Raw genomic sequence first — 21,777 nt, 5'->3', positions numbered from 1 at the left:
CTTCATGTTTCAGTTTTATACCTGTAAACCAGGAATGTATCTTAGCTACACTGCAAGGATGTGGAAGAGAGATACGTATCAGTTTTTATCCTCCCTGAGTCCAACTCAGCATCCAACACAATGACAACTCTGTTACCGAAATATGGGGTCAGAGTTAAAAGACACAGCGTTTAACAGATTTTTGCCAGAACTCTTTGGCAGTATACTAACTGCAGATAATCCTAAATGTCTTTTTGAACATAGTTTCATACGGTATACAGCATTGTAAAAAAATAAGCAACTAATCACTGAAAATGAGGTTTCAATTCATGGACCAATTTCTCATATTGCTATTTAGACTGCTTGTCTGGAAACTTTTCCTCAAAATTATAGATGAGAAAAATAACATCACATTGGATTTTCTCAGACTGCCTAAGTTCCACACACTGAGCATGTCTAAAGTAAAATCTGAGCTTTCTCCTCCAATGAAAAGCTCATTAGTTCCTTTCTAAAACAGTCAGCATATTCACTCTGTATAATATGAATTATACATTCATACACAGAGGTTAATTATGAGAAAACACCAGACAGCTTTTGGCAAAAAAGTGATGGGGGGGATGACGTACAGCTTAACTGAGAAAGCCAGTTACAAAATGCCAAAGTAATTGCCACTAGGAAAAGTAGTTTTACATTGAGTACAGGAGGAAAAACATATTTCAGATGGCTGTAAAAACTTCATCTACTGACACTAAGTTCAACTGCATAAACTGAATTCACTGTAAACAGTCAGCTGACTGTTGGTCTTAACAGAAATTACAACCCTTCCCACTATAAAAGCTCTGCAGACATTGAATGTTTATTACTTATTTTTTATTTTTTTATGATTTGTCAGTACCGATAGTCAAAAAATATCCAGAAAAAAAGTTCAAAAACTTACACTCAACTCTGCAAAAAATAAAACTGAATTACATGCAAATAACTGCTCTGATTAAAGCAACATGAGAAAACTTAGATTATTTTAGAATTGTAGGCAAAAGGAAAATTATTTGTTTGCCATTCTACTGTAGAATGACCTGATCCTCCCACCCTCAGCTTACCCAACATGTATATTTAATATTTCAATTAGTCATTCAGATAACTAGTTGTATATTTACACAAATCTTATGGTAAAACTCAATTTATGAACATAATGCATGTGTGGAGACCAGAAAAGAAAAGCAGCCTATATAGACTCCATGTAGAGACTACAAATTAAAGATATCAGGTGATACAATCCCTTTACTTGTCTACAGCAATTTAAACTGCTACTGAGCATTTTCTAAAGTAATAAAATATGCATAGTCCAATCACCTCCTATCCTCTAGAGCTCTAGTCTATTTTAAAAAATCAGTTATTCTTCACTTAAAAAATCCCTTTGGAATTAAAACCATCTCCAGCTTCAGTGACCTCAGGGCTCTCTCAGTGCTCATCAGCCTTGCAATACTAATAAATCAAACACTGATGATCAAAAGATAAGACCTCACGAACCACTCAAAAGAGCTTTAACTAATCATGTTCTAAATTCCTAGAAATAAACAGGAAGAATTACAGTTGGGCTCAGAACAAACTAAACTGTAACCACACAGTAATGACCAACTTCTCCTTAATGCTGCATCAAGAATGGCTGGGTTGCGGGCATGTCCAGTGGTGGAAGAAAGGAAGAAATTAGGTTACCTCTTCCTTAAAACCCTGCAGAACAGTATGAAGAAAGGAGCTTTCACGGATCAGAGAACATGGAGACATCATGTCCTAAGAACAGACCATTCCTCACTTTATAGTCTTTATGTTAAATCACATTAGGTAGAATCCCCACTGTTACAGAAATCAAATAAAAAGTGAGCCCTTTCATTTTAGCTTTTTATAGCCATTCTAAAGGCAATGACCTAAATTAATATATTGCATAAAACTACAAGGTCATCTTCGGTTCAAAGGCGAGAACAAATATTCAACTGATGAACAGATACACGAAATCCACCTTTATTTTAGAATTAGTTTCTTGTACTCCCTTTCATATCTGTGAATAAACCCGTACAAGTTGACTTGCACCAGGATTCCCTGCCCCTTGTCCCCATTTTACATTATTCTTTTGGTTGGTAGACACCGTGCAATGGTCTAGGCCGTATTCCAATCTGAATACAGAAAGACTGCAACAGGTTTTCTGAATTCCTGAAACAACAATATGTGAGGTAAATGGAGTTTTCAGGAAAGCATAGTGAAAATGATTCTGTGTATAAAAAAATAACAATACTATAATGCACATGAATATTAGCAATATTTAAAATACTTGTTTTGGAAAGAGAGATACCATAATGTAACGGCATTGTATTCTTTAAAAAAAGCCAACTAAATTAAAATGAAATCTCTATTCCTGCAATTTTTTTTTACATAAACCTAATGTTACGAATGTACAAATTCCCCTTGACTACACAATTCTGAAGATAAATAGGCTGTTCGTTTGCATAAATTTAAATGAAATGTATAATTTAGAGAATAACTTTTTCTTTACAATTAAATGTATTTGACTTATTCAAGTGTAAAAACACATCTCATCTTCATCTGGTGTTTTTCATCTTCTATAGAATTAACTTAAAAGCAAATCAGACTTACAGTAAAACAGCAAAGGAAACAAAAATGTGAACTTACAATAAGTCCATTTAGGCAAAGTTACTGAGGTAGAAAAAAAAAAGCAAGGCCAATTAAACTCTAAGATGTCACTGCTTGAAAAGCAATTTGAGCACTCAATGCAATACATTATTTGGGATAATAAGCGCATACACGGTACACAATAAATAACTATATCCTTTCTAAGACTGACTACCAGACAGAACTCATTTAGTATTTGAACAACCTCAGCCAAGGCTCCACAGCTATTATTAGCAAAGAAATTTTTCCGACAACTATTATACACAACCTTCCACACCAACAACACAGCACGAACCATTTGTGTTGCTCTGCAACCAGAAGGCAAAAGAGAAGACAGCTACTTTAACCTTTTCCTTCAAGTTGTTGAAAAATAGGAGGTTCATAACAAACTTAAGAATGAGAACAAATGCCTCAGTCTCCTCAAGAAGCTAAAGACACCAAGAAAATGCAAAACTCTTGTTATGGAGACCAAAACTCCAGCTGATTTCTCTTCCAGTATACAGCAAACTTGAGAAATGCAGAGCTGCTGTTATGATTTGGGGCAGAGACAGCAGGAAAAAAAAGACCAACAATCCCCCAGCAGAACAACCCATATAACTGCCACTCAAACAGCATCGCTGGCAAGTGAGGGTGATTTTCAAATGCAGTGGTTCTTCCAATAAATGGGAATATTATATACTATGAAATAACAGAACAGATCCCTTCCCATGAGATCACAACTGGGTTCCATTATTCTAAAACTTATTTTTCATTTATTAAATGAAAACAAAACTTCAGTATATATGGGAAGCAGCTAAAGAAGCAGAAAATACAATACACTAAGTCTAGGTATCCTGTAGTTTCCCAATGTTAAAAATCCAACCAGTGAGTAGATAAGTTTCTTATTTATATCTTTAGTTGTACTAATTTTTAAACTTAAAATTCTGGAATTGCAATATTCATAAACAGGTTTGAACTCTTGAGTTTAATAGTTCCTATCTGATGTGTCCGGTCTGTTAAAAAAAATGTGTTTTTACAGCTGAATTGCAGTAAGAAGTAAAACAACAGAGAAGACATTAGGAAATACCTCTAGAGGAATCATTTCGTTCTTTTTCAAAATGGAGAAAAGTTTTGGAAGTCTTGGATACAAGTTCTCTGAACATCACTGAAAATGTACCGCTTAAATTTCCCCAACCGCTCCCCTTCTTCTTATTAAGCACTCAGCTACTTGAACTCCATTAATTCTACAATGTCTTGCCTTCAAGAAATGGAACCAACTGCACAGCAAGTGGTGCTTTTAAGTGCTTTCTGGTTGTTTTCAGATGTGCAAGAGGGACTCTGGGCTTTTATACAGATACTTTGAATATAATTTATAATTTTATTTACTAAAAAAAAAAAAAAAAAAAAAAAAGCTTTGAACAGAATGTCTTTCCTACAGGCTACTTCTTCATTCATTTCAGAGACACTAATTCCTCTTCCTCTCTGTGTCTTAGTTAGGGCTTAGTTAGGGGGTAGTTCTCTTCCTTGCCAACTCCAAACTCTTTGTACTGCTTTAAACAGCCAGAGAGTACCTAACTGTCAGATTCTTGGGGAATTCTTTATGGAGCAGAACACAGTAGTCTTCTTTTAAACCTAGAAAGAAGAATAACCAGCACTGGGCTAGGAATGAGACTGCAGCTGGGATGGGACCATTAGCATGAGAAGAATTCCATGCAGCAATACACAGGTATCACCCTAACAGTGACTCTAATTGAAATCAGTCCTCCAGGATAATTAAAACAGGCATTTGCAAACAGTTTGCCATTGCTGATGGCAGTACTCAATCAGGACTAGCAGTCTGGGTCTCCTTAGCTTGGAGGAGACTGAGGGGTGACCTCATTAATATTTATAAATATGTAAAGCGTAAGTGTCGAAGGATGGAGCCAGGCTCTTCTCGGTGGCAAACAATGATAGGACAAGGGGCAATGGATACAACCTGGAACACAGGAGGTTCCACTTAAATACGAGAAGGAACTTCTTCTCACTGAGGGTGCCAGAGCACTGGAACAGGCTGCTCAGGGAGACTGTGGAGTCTCCGTCTCTGGAGACATTCAAAACCCGCCTGGACACATTCCTGTGTAACCTCATCTGGGTGTTCCTGCTCTGGCAGGGGGATTGGACTGGATGATCTCTCAAGGTCCCTTCCAAACCCTGACATTCTGTGATTCTGTGTGATACTTGGTAACAGCAGCCAGTTCTCTAAATAAACCTTTCCAACCTAATCATTCCGCACCACACCTGTCAACCTCTTGATGTTCGTCTGTTGCCATATACCTGTGCACAGAGACTAAAATCTCATTTCACACCATCTGTCAATCAACCCTAACCCTTCATGAATCCATAAGCACATTTCTCACTCTGACATGCCCCTTTTGCTCAGCGATGTCGAGCTCCAGGTGACCTGCTCAGCACTCAGTGTCCTTACAGCAAGCACCATGAGCAGAACCCGATGAGCTGACAGAAGCTGCTGCTACACACGGGCAATTAATTAGCAGTAAAACATTCTTACCAGGCACCTTCCACTGTTCAGGTAAGCATGTGCACACTGATAGCTGCAATCAGCCACCACTGTGATGGTACCCAGGTATAATACACACTGAGAATCCTTGTGTGCCAAAAGACACTCTTCAACCACCTGAACACTAGACAGGTAGAGAAAGTTCAGAGTTAAACCCCTCTACAATCTTCTTTCTAGCTGGTGGTTTTGTGCCATATCTCAGAAATTAACCCACGTTTTCTACAACAGAGAAACGACATTTGTAAAGCTTAGTAGTTGCTCTGTTAACTGCATCATACTATGCATACATTATATACTTTTTCTTCTATTGAAGTATTATAATCTAATGATACTGAAGACTTTTTGGTAGTTATTAATGCTGTTAGCTTAACATTAGTGTTTGCACTTCCTAATCTTCAAGTGTTCCTTTTATTTTTAGACTGAGATTTGCTAAAAGCTCAACATATTGTCTCAAGCCTTTATGGACAAGTCATCTGAAACTGAGCATGCTAATAGCAACAACTGGAACTTATCATCACCCAGCATCATCAATGGAGGGAAGGTGACTAAGTAGCAGTTTGAGGTTTCTCTTGCAGCTTTTCTTAATGCAAAATGTTTGTATGTAAGCACAGAAAAAGATGCAGCCTAAGCTTACCTTTGAAGCATAGGTGTTTTGATTAAATGACTGTTCACTCATATGCTTGTTTAATTAGAGGTAAACTTCCAGTCCCAACTACATCCCTACAGATAAAGAAGCACTTCCCCAGGACAAAAGAAGATGACCGTGGGCTGAATTTTGTCAGTAGGTTGTTAAGCTGGAACACCACAGCAGGATCATTTCAAGTTGGGAGGGATCGCAGGAGGTTTCCAGCCCAAACATCTTCTCAAAGCGGGGCTCAGCTGTGAGGTCAGACCAGAGCTTTATCGCTTTGGTCTCAAAAAACCTCTAAGGACAGAGATGACACAACCTCCCTGGGTACTGCTCCACCACCTGGGCATCCTCACAGGGGAAAAAAAAAAAATCTGCTCATGGCTATTCTGAACATCTGATTTCTGGCTTGCTCTCTTTCATTTCATCTTCCCACTACACACAACTGTCAAGAACCATTCTGTCTTTTCAACAACCTCCCCCCAGTCACTGGGAGGCTGCTGTTGGTCCCCCACTTGAAGTGACCTCTCCTCCAGGTTGAACAAACAAAATTCCCTCAGCTCGTCCTTGCACGGCAAGTGCTCTAGCCCCAAAAGTGTGATGGCCTCCACTGAACTTACTTCAGTCTGTTAATATCTTTCTCATATTGGAGGACCTAGACCTAGATGCACTATCTAGATGTGACTGAAGTTTTCTCAGATAATCAAGAGGCTCAAAAGGTCTATGAACTACCTAAGGGTCTAACACCTTGTCAAGATGATCTGTTTGAAAAGGGAGTGAATAAGAGAAATTCAAGTTAACTTCAGCAGAGAAATCAAATTAATTCTCTGTGTTTGTGATTACTGGACAAAACTGAAGAGGTTCACATGATTCATGAGACACTTAAAGATCTACCTCATAATGAAGCATCTGTAGGACAGGGTACAGAACAAATGTACAAAATTAACATTAACGAGTTATTGGAGTTCGGTCAAGCATCCTCTCAAGGAAGCCAAGGATGCAATGGCTATTAATACTGACATGCAAATGCAAATCCATTTGTGTTACCTAAGCTGCGAAGGAGGGTATTTGGGCTAAAGGGATAATGTGGACAATTAAGCACTGTCAAGGCTCACAGCTACACTAACCAAATTAGCAGAAATTGCAACAAAGATACACTGCAGATAGGCCGGCACACCTTTTATGAAGAAAAATCAAACCTCACATACTTACTGAAGTTCTGCAAAGAGATTAGAGATAAGGAAGCTGGATTCCTAATAGGTTTTAAATAAGTTTTAAGAGAAATAGGAAACCACAAGAGACCTACATGGATAAATAGCTGATGGTCTGATTCAACATGATCATTCTTACACTGGTGGGCAAAGTTTTCTTGAAAATGCCGATTTCAACGTGAAAACGTTTTACACCGCCCAACAAAGCACTCTTCTGCCAAATCCTGGTACACAAAACGTACATACATTATTGCTTGACCAAGCAACTCTAACATCAGAAAATGCATTTAAACAAAACACACTTATTCTCTCATTTCCTTTACTATCACAGGAGAGTGTTATTCTAAATTTTATTAGTTTTCTTGAAAATACAATTTAGTATTTTTTGTGTGATTGTGGGGCTTTTTCAGTCAAAGAACTACTCCAAATAGTTTCACCAGATTTACATATCACAACCAGAACACAGTAATGATTAAGTTCTTAATTAGGTTTATTTAGAAAATACCCTTTGCTTTAGAAGCTTTAACAGACAGGGGAACAATTATTGACCTTTGTTGCCTTTGTCCCAGTCTTTCCACCTGATTCACAATCCTATGAATAAATAAAAAGTAAGCCATTACTTAAGAAATTACTGATTTGGTCACTGAGGTTATTTTGGACACTTGGCTGCCCTACCTTTAACAACACTTTGACTGTATTTGTTTAGCTTAGCAGTCATGCATTTTACTCTGTGACAAATACAATTATATGTCCAATACTAGGCATGAGGCAGAAAGGCTAGTGCAGGCCTATGAGAAAAACAATTTCTTTAATGCATTACAAGAAATCCTGCAGAGGGAAAAAAAAAAAAAAAACCACACACAACACAACACCAGTTACTCCCATTCTTAAGCATTATTCTACTTCATTATTCTTTTACATTCCTAACACCACAATGGTACTTCTCTCTCCCTCATTCTCTGCTTTCCAGCCAACCATGTAACACAACTTGTCACTGCATCAGTTGTCCCACTGCTGAGAAATACTGGTTGAAATTCCAGAATTTAAAAACAGTTGGTTTTAAATAGATCAAGTTGTGAGATATAGAAGGATCAACATTCCATAAAAGTCTACCAAGTATCTAAATTGATTTGCTTCAGAGCAATTTCCCTGACCTTCCCCATATTTACACTCCTCTGTACACAAAACAGGACTAAATTACATCTATTAGTTAAACGTGATAGCAATCTGATCTTCAGAACAATTTATAAAAGTATGCCTTTTAACCAAATAACAATGATGATAATAACTTGCCCAAAGCAAAACTGTATTTGGGGTTTTTGTTGTTTGTTTGAGGAGTTTTACTTTGTTGTGTGTTTTTTGTTGTTGTTGTTGTTTTGTTTTTTGGTTTTTCGGTTTTTTGGGTTTTTTAAGTTACTAGAGACATATTTTATAAGTTGCTGATCAAATACAGTACATGGATGAAGCAGACAGCGGCTTCTGTACCCCGCATGCAGAGAAGCACGTACCTTGCTCCTGGACTGCGGAGTAAGGATGTCTGAAACCAGACACTCTTTGTCCAAATACATGCTTTGGTTCTCTGAGATAAACCTTTTCATTCTTGCTTTGTGTAGAGGAGCAGAATGTTACCCCACACTGGCAACAAACTTGAAAATAAACAACTGCTATGAAAATAAACAACTGCTATGTTCACAGAATAAGGCACTGGAGAACGTGTTGTTAGAAGCAGAAAAAACTACCTTCTTTGGCATCATACTAGACAGAAGTTAAGGCAATACTGTAGAATATAACCTCCTGTTCTCCAGTGTAATAAGAGCAACTAAAAAGATTCTCAAAATCTTTGAACTACAGTCTAGAAAGACAGGAGCACTTGGCACTGAGGGGAGAAGAAAGTGTTTAACACAACCATAGTATCATTTGAATCTGACAACCTGGATCAGAGTTTTACTGCCAAAGATTCTCATATCAAAAGTTGTAAGAGGCTGCTGAACAAAATCTAGTTGGGTCTTTTTCTGAAGTTACCATCTTCACTAACCGTGTAATCCAAGTGATTTAGTTAAACCACTATAAACAAAAGCAGCATAGATAAACAAAGCTTAGGCATTTTCAGCCGGATATAAACTTTGTCTATATTTGTTTACTCTGTGTAAAGTATTTATGATTCACTGTATCTGAAAGTGGAAAAGAGTTATCTACAATAGAAGCATCATAGAATCATTTTGGATGGGAGAGACCATCAGGATCATCGAGTCTCTTGATTTTAGTAAAATTTTTAGTCTTTTAGAAAGAAAACATTGTTTTAATTTCAAAAATTGAAGAGGAATATAAAGTTATCCAATTTACCCACAGGGCAAGATGGGGTGAAGAAAGTACACTGTATTACCCAAAGTTTGATCTAAGCACTGGATTTTGGAGTATCAGTGCAAGGAAAAAACAAACAAACAAAAAAACAAAACAAAAAACAAACAAACAAAAAAAACCAAACACACACACACACAAAAAAAACCCACACAACACCAAAACGCAAACACCTATTCCCACCAAAATATGCTTGCAGCTCTCCAAACGCTAAAAAAACCCCAAACCACACAGTTGTCTATTCAGATAGAACATAAATTATCACACTATACAGAAAATGCAAGCAATCTGAATTTTTTATCTACTAGAATATGTCAGTGTGTTTACATCAAAGTAATTTAATGTTCAGAGAAAATGTGGAAGGACTTTCACAGTTCGAAGAACTTTTCAATTTTTTAGCCATTTTGTGACTGGTCTTCTGAAATCTAATCTGAACTGGCATGTTTTCAGTCATCTTAATTGGATTTATATGCCAGTAACTTTTAAAATAAAGTAACTGATGGTGCGTGAATATTCAATTTTTTTAAACCTTTTTTTAAAAAAATTAGTTTGAGGATTTTCTGTAAACATAAAATATGCCTACCAACAACTTTCAAAAAGGTATTTTTCCTTTACATTAATATTGGTGTCAAAAACTTGTCCAAAATGTGAATAGTTAGTAATGCTTTCTATTTAATTATATAATATCAGATGACATAAAACCTAATTTTCCTCAAGTGATGCCTAACTGACCCAAAGTTGTCTAAATTCTTTAATTTAAGGTGATCGCTCTAGGCTTAAGTCATAGTGATGCATTATGGCACACTAATTTGGATACACAGATCATTAGCCACTTTTAAGACTATAGGCTGAAAAATTTATTCCAAAATGCAGAAATCTCCACACAATCCCATATTTTCCAAATATATCTATTTTAGTTTATTAATTTTAAACACTGTTAGATTTGTTTTAATGAATGGAAAGGCTTGACAGTGAATGGATTAACTTTGAGGTCATCAGCTTATATAAAGACAGAGGAACAACTTAATCATCTTTTTATTTTTCTTGAAGGTCAGAAGGTTACGGAAACCTTTAGATAAAAATCAGTCAAAACCATAATAATTCAGATATTTTTATCCTCCTAAAACCAAATACTTTTTTTCCACCAGCCTCTGGAAATAAGTGCAGATTAATCCAACTAAATTGCTGAAGAAGTTCTCTGTATACCCTCAGATATCTGTTTTGTGGGCAACTTGGTGTTTCTGAACCTTAATAACTGATGGACTATTACCGCCTACTAAAGACAGCAAGAAGAGTGCATCATTTACTGCACTTCGGGGATTACTGGGGAGTGAGAAAAACAAGACAGTAAACACACAATAAGATCCTGACTTCAGGACGTAAGGGAAAGATCATCCACTCAGGGATTTAACTCAGAAAGCTAAGCTGCAGAAGAACTTAGTAATTTAACTTTTAATAAATATGGGATTTAACGGTAGAACAAAATTAAATAAGTAAAATTTCCATGGGGAGAAAAAAAACCCACACGTTTATTTTCTATCTAGTATTCACTATTCCATAATTAGGCGCTCTCAAGTAATTTAAGTAGCAGGATTTGGTCGGAAAAGACTTCCTGCCTGGCAGAAAAACCCAGCTCACCCGGAAAACCCAACAATTCAATCAGCTCCTTCAGAAGCACATCAATACTTCCTGGCTACTTGATACACACATTGAGACAGTCATTTTCTCTTAGTCCTCTGGGAAGTTCTCCTCTTGAGCATATGAACGTCTACATAGTTCTTTGTTTCCCCATGACAGCAAGGTTGGCAGTGTATCATATTCTAGTCATAAACTTGTTCTGAAACAAGTTGTACGCCTTATAAACAAATCTGGAGAAGACTTCCTATAGTTTATTTCTGGTTAATAAAAGTCAGAATAGTAATGCAGGTGAGCTACTAAATGTCATCCACTGTAAAATAATCTGCCATTTCCAAAAATCTAATCATTCTTGTTTTATAGAGTTTATTAAATAAGCTTTGTAGAAATACTGCTTGTTTTGTATGAAAGAAAAAGTATAGCAGAAAAAAAACAGACCATGATGAATGGAAAACACACCATTTAATGTTACAAAAATACATCTCTGTGGCATTCAGAATCCCTTTGACTTAGTGAGAGTGACATCCCTGTCACATAATCTTTTCTTCATAAGGAATAAACACCAAGATTCCTGAAAACAGTATGTCTAGATATGATTCAGGCAACTTTTGTTAGCACTCAATGTAGAGTGCACATTTCACTGACAAAATCAGCTCATTTTAAAATTTACTAAGTAAATATAATTGCAAACATAAGACAGTTTCTCATGCCTCTTAAATAACATCCAAACACTAAATAAATACTGTACTTGAAATTTTGTTTAAAATAATAAAGTTTCTATGTAACAAAAGACTAAGGCACAGGTAGTTGTGCCAGATTATAAATAATAAAATTTTAAAATATCAGTGATTTTAAAGATATGCAAAGGCTTGAAACACTTGTTTCAGTCCTACTACAAAACAGACAAGTGCTTTGACAGAAGCCAGTATTTTAAAATAAGACACAGAGACACACAATCTCTATGCAGAGCCTGTTTTAAAAGGGAAAAAAGAGAAAGAATACATTTTTCAATTATTTTGTTACAGTGTTATTATTCTACAAAATAGGTTTCTCCTCAACATCTTTCCATGAGGGTTAAACAAACACTGAATGTCTAAATCGTGTTATGCACAAACTTGAAACAGACAATGTCTTCTAACAGCTACTCAAGTATCCCTTTTTTCTTCATAATATCTACTGGTATCAGTCAATTTCCTAAGACCTATTATTTTACTTTCTCTGTCTCTATGCTGATTAGTTTAGTTCAGAAAGTCAGCCATAAATAATAATGCAAGATAAGGATTTTTTTTTTTTTTGACTAATCAAAGATCATATATTTACCTTCCACAAGCATGTCCGGCACATCTGCTTGATATCTAGGGCCCACTCTGATTTCTCCCTTGTCTGCTAAAAGCGTTTTCAGTGATGGATCATACACCAACGAATAAAAAAACGTATCCTAAAAAAGAACACACATTTGCAACGGCATAATGATTTTTAAAATTAGGTTCATAAGTCTGTATCATCTTCCATTTAGAAATAACTAAAGTAACCCTCCCCTTGCACACTTTTACAAGGCACAGGTTTGGTACATTAATCCTTAAATAATGCAGATGTTTCATGAGTAATTTTAAATGGTTAACTGAAGCTTCTCTCATTACTAGGAGTTATTTCAGAACAGAGCAATAGCAAAAAGATTCATACACAAAAGTATATAATTGATTTGAAAAGCATTCATGTTAACTGCTTTCTGAACTTAACACATTCCCTCTCCTAAGTATCTCTACCATACTGATATTGCATTATAAATTAGTCTCAAAAAGTATAAAATGCTATCAGTGTCTGAAAAGGGCTTACACAAAAATAGTGCTGGTACTGTCTGGTACAGTCACCTGAAGTACACAGCAAGTCTTGTTTTCAGAAACACTTTTATCGGTTATCAATGGGTTGGGTGTAGAAATTGAAAAAATAAAGACATGTTAATTTCAGCTAAAACACAGTGTCTGCCTGATGTTATATTAAGACATTCAAAAGAAAAATACATTTATTTTGAAAGGTATATTGCAATGCAATTATCTTCCAAATTATTGAGGAATTTTCTTCCCCTCTGGTAGGATTAAGCACCTAGGTTCCTTCCACAGGAAATTAAAGGTGAGGAGATACCTTCAATACAATAATTCAGAGCCCTTAAATTAAAATCCTATGCTAAGTTGCCCTCTACAGGAGTCTCTCTTCCTCCCCCTGTCCACTGATAACAGAAGATTCTTTTTTTCTACAACACCTCTAGGAAAAAAAAAAAAAGAACAAATTTTAAAAAGGAAAATAATAAGGGGAAAAAAAAGCAGCCATGTGAATTCCCTCTTAAATACCTGCTACAGAAAAAAGCCTGTATATTTTTCTAAGACATTATATGAATTACTTCAAATTGATTATTTTCCAAATATAACCATATTCATAACAAACCCATTATTTAAGAGCATCGAATAAGTTTTTATCCAATAATACTTTTAAAATCCGTGTTTGTAACACTACCTTTTCTAACTTAGCATTTAAGAAAATATTTTCAAAGCATTGCTTGTCCATTTATTAAAAATAAAGTTGTAAGAAAACACAAACTCATCTTGCTATTTAGACAAGTAGAAGTCACACATTACCTCTTTCTCCAGATATGACAGCACAGATTCTGTCTCATTCAGAAGTGCAACGCTGCATTTTCCCCTACACAAACATAAGAGAGAACTGTTACTTCACATAAAGTTCTAATCTTTTTTTAAATCCAAAAGTTATTTGCAAGAAAATGATCCAGACATACTTTAAGCTTTTACATTAAAAATCTAATGAAATGTACTTTGCCATATTTTAAGCTACCAAAATTAACATTACAGCACAAAATGAACGACTGTACTGATCCAAGCACTCAAATACATGAGAATTCTGCAAAACTGTGAAGCAGTTTCAGAAACAGTGAAGCAATGAAGGAATAAGAGATACTATGGCACACCATAAATGCACACACAATTAATAAAAAGGCCTGTGTGAATGAAACATCACCTCCAAGTGACTCGCTTCCAGTAAGCTCAGTGCCTCATTTGAAAACAAATAATCCAAACTACAAACAGTGTAAGGTTTTACCAATGGCCTGTAGAAGTACTTTTTATTTCTGAATGAAATTATTTATAATAATTAATCATGGAATTGTATACATTTCTTCTATGGCCACGCTACAATGTCCACAGTCAGCAGAAAGAATCCCGTTCTCCAACACTGGTAAAGATCTGTCCATGTACAACACACGGAGATAATGCAATGGGAGTTTGAACCCTCTGCCCCAACCCCTTCTCTCCCATCCCCTTCTCCCCCAACAGTCCTCTGGCCTCAAATTCCTCTGACTTTTCTGCAAATAATCTGCAGAACTATTTTAACACATGGTATTTTAAAGAAACACATATAGATGTGGATGAAAAATGTTAAGTGTGCTGAATCATCTTGCTAGCAGCTGGCATTTTTAAGCTATCCTTTTCAACTGAACTACCATTTTATAATAATATATATTTATTGCCCCTTAAATACATCACCTTGTATTTCATGCACCTAAGTTTAATTCAGGTTATATCAATTTAGTCAGCAGTTACCAGGAGGTTCCAGTGGCCTTATGGCTACAGGATCCCTGTTCAAAACACCCTTCTCTCACGGAACACAACAGGACACAAATACAGAAAAGATAATTATTTACAGAGACCTCCTTGATTTTAAGACAACACAAAGATGTTACTGAAAAATGCACCCTACATATCAAAGCAGTTGACTGTTAAACTCAACACGAAGGATTAAATGCCAATTGTTAACAGCTGATCATTAAGCAAAGGTACTCAGCTAATGTCTTATTCATCACCACTGCACATCATAGGAAATGGGATTAAACTACTCATTAAATCTGCAGTATACAACCTCCTGAATTTCTCTTAAACTATGGATTTTCACGAACACCATCACCAACACAGAGAAATAGTGGGAAGATGAGGGTGAAAAAGCTGAACACAATAAAAACAGCAGGCAAGACTCCTGCACCAGAGAATTACGAAACCTTCCCTACAGCAAACCATGTATTTGAAAGTTTTCTGAAGCTTTTGGCCTTGATAATTCCAGAACATTCACTTTTAAAAATTAGTTGTATTTTGTATCATTAAGTCAGTTTGTCAACTTCATTTGAATGAATTTTTTTTTTAGCGTTACAGGATAAACAAGAGTTCACCTTTCCAGTTTGCTTCTGTTCGATATACTCCTAGTGTGCTCTCTCTCCACTACAGTCCACCCTTAATTAACTCCAATTATTGCAGAGGCATTACTTCACTGTCATTGCAACTGCAAGAGTATTTTATTGACTGATTTTATACCTTAGTGCTGGTAATGTAATAAATTTCATTAAGATTAATCCCCCCAGCACTAGTCTTCTAAGTGAGTAAATGCCTATTCGATGCTATATTCTTTGTACAGCATTTTAACCATCTAATGGCTAATGCTACATAAGTAACATTTTATATGCATATGTATCTCACATGCATGAACTATAGTCTCAAAAAAAGACAATACTAGGCATAGAGTAGTAGATACCCTGCTAAAATGGGGAAAAAAAATTAAAAAAAAAAGGCATTTGACAACAGGTAAACTACACAGAGTCAAAATTAGAAAAAGTTCTCAGTATTACAGTTACCAGTTTCTATAATCTAGAAACCTCAAAGAATTACTACAAGTTATTTAGAATCTTTACCAAACACATAAAATCCTACCATTTAGACAGCTCCTCTTTTTTCCCCAACAGAGGAAAATCCTCTCAGGCTGTTGTAAACGATCTACTGGGTTACACTGTCTCTGGCATCTCTCAGTCATGGATGCCTAGGAAATAATTTAAGTGAATACAGTTTTGCAGTGATATGTTCCTAAATATTCTCCAACCACCACTGCACTCCTCACCCTTTCTTCCAATACTAATATTCAAAATATCCTGGAGAGAAAGTTGATGTGGTTTAAACCACATTACAATAAAACCTGGAGTTCTGAGGAATGTATCTGATAACACAGAGCTTCTTCAAATTTAAACATAATTTTCTCCTCCTCACAGTGTTCTGGAACTTCACTCGTTAATGTTTTTAAACAATTTCAGATAATTGGGATAGATGGAGCTATATCAAATAACAAGAAACGAGAAAAAAAAAAATCTCACTAATCTAATAGGAGAAAAAGGGTGAGCTAGCTACCTACAGAGACAAGTGAAAGAGAATATGCACCAGCTTGTAAGATCAGTTACACACCAAAATAAAGTTATGTTCTCCTTGCAAAAACACTAGGATTTCTGGAAGTTTTGCGATGTTAAGATTATATATCTGGTTTTGACCTTTTGTTTTTCAAATTAAAAATATTCAGAAAAATTATTTTTACTTCCTATAGAAGTAGCCAAAATTTATCTTGTATGTACCTAATACATTGCAGATATCTCAGCAAAGTACAAATAACCACAACCAAAAAAAAGTTAGTTATAATGCCTTCACTTACAATTTAATTCTGATGAGACAAAATTATCCCTTCAGAATTCTTTCTGTTCCTAGATGTACTTTGTATTTAAACCCATCACAAATAAAAAGTTCTTCCATTGAAGTGACAACAATACCAACAAAACTTGCTATAGCACTACATCAGCCAGCAATAAAAAGTAATTTAGAGGTACTGCAGTAACAGCAGACAACAAAGCTTGCCTATATATATGCTCATGGTACTACCAGCCTCTCTCATATAAACCACTCGGGATTGAATTGCTTCCCCTGTCCCAGGAACCAGAGCTACAACTCGTATCTTTTTTCCTTCTTTAAAGTATTAACCATGTGAAAGCTGTTTTCACATCTTCCTTTGCTCCCATTCATTAAAAGCTCTTGTCTACTTGTAAATTTTTTTTATGTCTTTCAGGTGACTCCACCAGCAGGTTGACAATTCCTGATAATTCACACTCCTCAGCCAAGGGACACCTAACAACTTATTTCTCCACCTCTACAATCTACTTCCATACTACAGTGAAGTGCTGTTGCTACAACACAGAAATAAGACTCAAACACTTTCCACAAAAATACTCTAAAATACTACCTCCAAAAAAACCCCACTTTTTGCACCACCACCACCCCCCTTTTTTTTTTTTTACTGTGGAACAAAAGAAAGGAAACTAAAAAGAAAACTAGAAAATAAATAGCAGCTTTGTGGCACACTCACAGATTAGAATGTCTTGGACAGTTCAATAAGGAGCTACTGAAAATTAATACTCTATAGGAGATGTCAGTGGAGGAATGAAAAAACATGTGTGGATACAATGCGTGGATAAGACCATGACAGTAATCACTATTTAGAACAGATAAGTACAAGAAGACTTCTCTTACTAACTTATTCCAACAAAGCCACAAGATGATGGTAACCAGCTCAAAAATTTAAGCTGCGCAAAAAAAGTGGTACCAAGACAATATTATTAAGAGATTACAATATAGCCTGGTTAAACATGCTAGAGCAAAAAAAACCCAAATTCTCCAGAAAATATACTTAATGCATATCTGGGGTGGCAGGTGGGGGAAAAGCAAACAAACAAACAGACTTCGTGCTTGTACTGTCTGGGTAATTGTCCTTCGATAAATTTTCTCTTAATCAAAAATATAGTTTCAAATCTTTACCATATTCAAAACACTAATTCGAACACTGACCTCTTAAAACTACCGAAATGATTCGAAATTAACAGTAACTGTCTTGATCTTTTAAAGTCCTTGTTTGTTTTGGCACAATCCCTACTTTTAAACCAGCACTACAATTGCTATTCTGCTACTCTTTAAGGCTATTTCTTCATGTTTTCACCAGATGAGTAAGACAGCCCCCAAAATACAAATCTGATTTTAATAAGTATTTCTTAGGACAAGAGGTATGTAAAAAAATTATAGAAAGAAATGACAAAAGAAACAAAACGCTTAGTGCCTATTAACCAGGAGGAAACACAGGAGTGGAAAAGGCAACCTTGTGGGTCTGGTACCCTTCTATGTACGTCTCCTATTGTAAAGTGGATGTAACCCGCGTGAGGTTGATGCAGTGGGAGCAGAACTCTCAGAACTCATTGCTCTGGGTTCCCACCAAGTCAACGCAACTTGATATGCATTGGTCATTCAGATACAGGTTGAAAAAAAGAAAATGATATACGTAGGCATGGCCCCACATACTTTGAAATTCTGCTGTTAGCAATTATTCATTGCCCTCCTGAATATGACAGAATGACATCGGGTAATTCTGTACAGATATATCACTTGTCTCTTACTTATCTTCATCAAGAAATGTTGTTCTCTCAGTAGAGAGCTGGAACACAGAAGTGTGAGTCACTAGCTAGATAGTCTGAGAATAAAATAACAGGAGATAATATTAGGAAATATTAAACCTCATGCTTGTGAGGAAAATCTGATTTGATTTCAGCATATGCTGTTACTCAAAGACAATCAGAGATTAAACTAAAAAGAAGGTGCATAATAGAGAGGGTTAGAAAGGTTTTATGGAGGAGCAGAACTCAACACTAATCTTTCCAGCATTTGGCATGAAGAGAAAGGGAGGGAAAAAAGGTGCAGATATTGAGTAGAGGAAGAGAGAGCTACCTTAAATAAAAAAGGTTTTTCCTGAACTGTCTTAAAACGGAAAGTGTTTTGAAGATTTCCAATCAAACAACCACTTTGAGCCAAGTCTTGATCCCTTATAAGCAGCCTAAATTGCAATGATGATCACCAAACTCCACACTGTGGAGCCCAAAGAGCTTCTGCTAATTATGTGAAATTGATTCCCCACTTATTGGAAACCAATACTAAGAGTACTTTTGTGCATTTTACTTTTAAGTACAATTTAAGGGGCACAGAATGATGCCGACAGACACATATCACAGTCTTTAGAGCAACTTCCAAGTTCTCCTGATTGCAAAGATATTTACAACTTGGAAGCAAACTATTGTGCAAGTCTAAAAACAAGAAAATAAAAGCATCATCATAGAGATTTAAGTCTGCAGCAAACCCCTAACTGGAGTCTGACTTTTAAAATATTCAATCAATATCTAAAATTGACAGAAGAAAGATCTGCATTATATTGATTCACACTTAATTGGCTTGAGATTGGCTCTGCTCATTTACAGAGCCATCTCGAACACGAGGGAGAAGAAAAAAAAAAAAAAAACAACAAACAAAACACACTTGATAGGTGAATACTACTGGGATCTGTGCCTCCAACAAAACGATACCAACCTCCCAAACAGTACTAGACTGTGTATCTGTGGCCAAAAGATAGATCAATAAAATGGGCACTACATGATTAACACACTCTTGATCAAATAAAATTAAAACCAGAATGCACAGCAAATTGATTTATGTGCATCTAAATGAACCAGTACATGCCTGGCACATAACATATGCACAGATCATATGGATGGCCCAGGCTTTTTATGCAGCACGTGGCTTTCAGTCAAAAAATTCAGAGTTTTAATCTTAATTACAGCTGGAGTGCCGATTTTGAGAGCTCCAAATGGGTAAGATTTAAAGGCAGTCTCTCAGAGCAATCACACACAACTGACATGGATTTAAAAGCAGGTTCTAGATAACGTTCAAATTTTTTTGCACAGTCTTAAGGTTCCAACTTTTATAGAGTTCTCACCATTGTTCTCTAAGTCACAATCTAAACAGGACAAAGCATTCCCAACATGAAAAAAACTTAAAAACGACAAAATTAAAGATGACTTTGCGTTCAGTAACAATTTACACAGTTTGTATGTTTGAACTACTACGTCTAGCTGAAGAGCCAAAGCATTTAACAACTCTATCAGAAGATCTTACCTTAATCATTGTAGAAAGTGTTAAGAGGTAAATGTATGGATCAACGAACATACATTTGAACCAAGCTTTAACACATTATCACTTAAAAATGAATTTGCACTAATACTGTTTCAGTCTATATTACTGACTAAATATTGTGTTCTGTAGCTGAAGAGGGTCTGCAAGAAAACTGAGTAGAAAGAAAACTCCACTGAGAGCCACGGAGAGAGTTAAATGTTTTCTTGGTCTGGGCACAGTAAAACTACATGTTTTGATATCTCAAAACAAGCATAACTGTATCTATATTTGCTATAAACTATTGTAAGAAATTCAAGTAATGGATATTTTTCCTCTGGGGATTAATTCATGCTAAAAAGTAAAAAAAAAAAAAAAGCTTTTAGCGGCAGCAGCAATGCATGTGTATTGAACAAAAACACAGGAGGCTGCTTAGGACTGATTTTTCAGTGTGACATTACAAGGTTGCCCAGCTCAAAAGCAATGTACATCACTCTGTACTTCTACTGATAAATACCATTTTTCTTATATAGTTACTAGTACTGGCTGTTGACCAAATCTGAAAACAAAATTCTGGCCTAGACTGAATTTTGATCTTAATTCCTGTAAGAATTGTCTGAATTCTACTGGGAGAAAGAAAAAAAGACATGCTTTGAAAGTCCCTTTGCTCCACATAAACTCAATCCAGAGAAAGGAAGCACTCCTTTCTTAATGATCCAAATCATCTGTAAGTACAGGCCTATGCAAAGTAGATTCACTTCTTACCCAGCCTGATTTATGCCAGGAAACGAATCAGGTTTATAAGGCTCACAGTAAGCTTTCAGAAGCTAGCTAAAATTTGTATCTCATGTACATACACACACATCCCCATATGCCAGAAACTTCTCAATCGCCAAGAATGACAAAACTCAAAATCCTGAGGTAATATCACTAAATCCTAAGGGTCCATGCCTTAAAAAGTCACAATATTTCTTCTAGAAACTGACCTGCCAGATCACTTAATGTGTTGTAAATGAAGGCATGCCACATTTAGGGGGGGGAAAAAAAATATATAACTATATCTGTATCTATCTTTCTCTACGCCTTAGTTACTTGAAGTAGCAATATTAGTGAGTCCCAATGAGATCATGGAGGAGTAAGCACAGCATGAAGAAAGTTGTATGATAAAACTGAGCCATTTATTATGCATCTTAAAAATTCAAAATCTTACAGGCAGTTTGTAAGCACTACATATTTTTTATGAACTGCACATCCTTATGCTACTTTTTCCAATATATCTACAAAGTGGTACCAACCAAAGTTACTTTAGTTTGCCCAGGAGCTAGGGGATACTTTAAAAAACAAACAAACACCAACAAACAAAGCAAAAGGAAAAAAAAAAAAAACACACAAAACCAGACAAACAAACACAAAAAACCCCAAACAACCAAACACATTAAAAAAAAATAGTGTTCTGGAGAGCATTAGTGATCAGAATGATGTCAGAAAGCGGGGGGGGGAATGATAGTAAAAAAGGTTTTAAAGTAATACACAGTACAATTTCAGAACTGAGAGAAACAAAGATTCTTACAGCTTCGATACTTTAGAAGTTTATGTACACATTTTTGTACGCTTACATGTAAAAGTATGCAGAGACTCCAAGCTTTTTGATAAAAATTAAATCACTCTTCTCACATTCAGACTACTTCGGAGCTCTTTAATGTCACACAAGTGCAGGTATTTGGCAAAAATATTTACCTTCTCCTCAATCACATTAATCAGCTTTTAATAAAATGATCATATGCAATCCTGATCTTTAAAAGGCTCATTAAGTCCTTTCTGCGTGGGAATGGATCCTTAAAAACTTGTATTTAAACTCTAACTCACCAGAAAGATTGTTGAAGAGAAGTAATTTAG

At 35.8% G+C, this 21,777-nt stretch overlaps 1 protein-coding gene across 6 annotated transcripts in view; it reads right to left on the bottom strand.

Moving 5' to 3' along the window:
- MTA3 (metastasis associated 1 family member 3) overlaps nucleotides 1-21,777 on the bottom strand; it is a 131,288-nt gene that overhangs the window by 82,895 nt on the left and 26,616 nt on the right. For all 6 annotated transcript variants that reach the window (XM_071806052.1, XM_065835383.2, XM_071806051.1 and 3 more), the window contains exons 5-6: nucleotides 13,663-13,726; nucleotides 12,350-12,467 (exon numbers count right to left, since the gene is read on the bottom strand). In XM_071806052.1, coding sequence (XP_071662153.1) covers nucleotides 12,350-12,467; nucleotides 13,663-13,726 — 182 coding nt within the window. The remainder of the gene's footprint in view (nucleotides 1-12,349; nucleotides 12,468-13,662; nucleotides 13,727-21,777) is intronic.

The sequence above is a fragment of the Patagioenas fasciata genome, chromosome 3, assembly GCF_037038585.1.
Source record: "Patagioenas fasciata isolate bPatFas1 chromosome 3, bPatFas1.hap1, whole genome shotgun sequence".
Classification (NCBI taxonomy): Eukaryota; Metazoa; Chordata; class Aves; order Columbiformes; family Columbidae; genus Patagioenas; species Patagioenas fasciata.
This window is presented reverse-complemented; position numbering and strand designations above follow the sequence as displayed.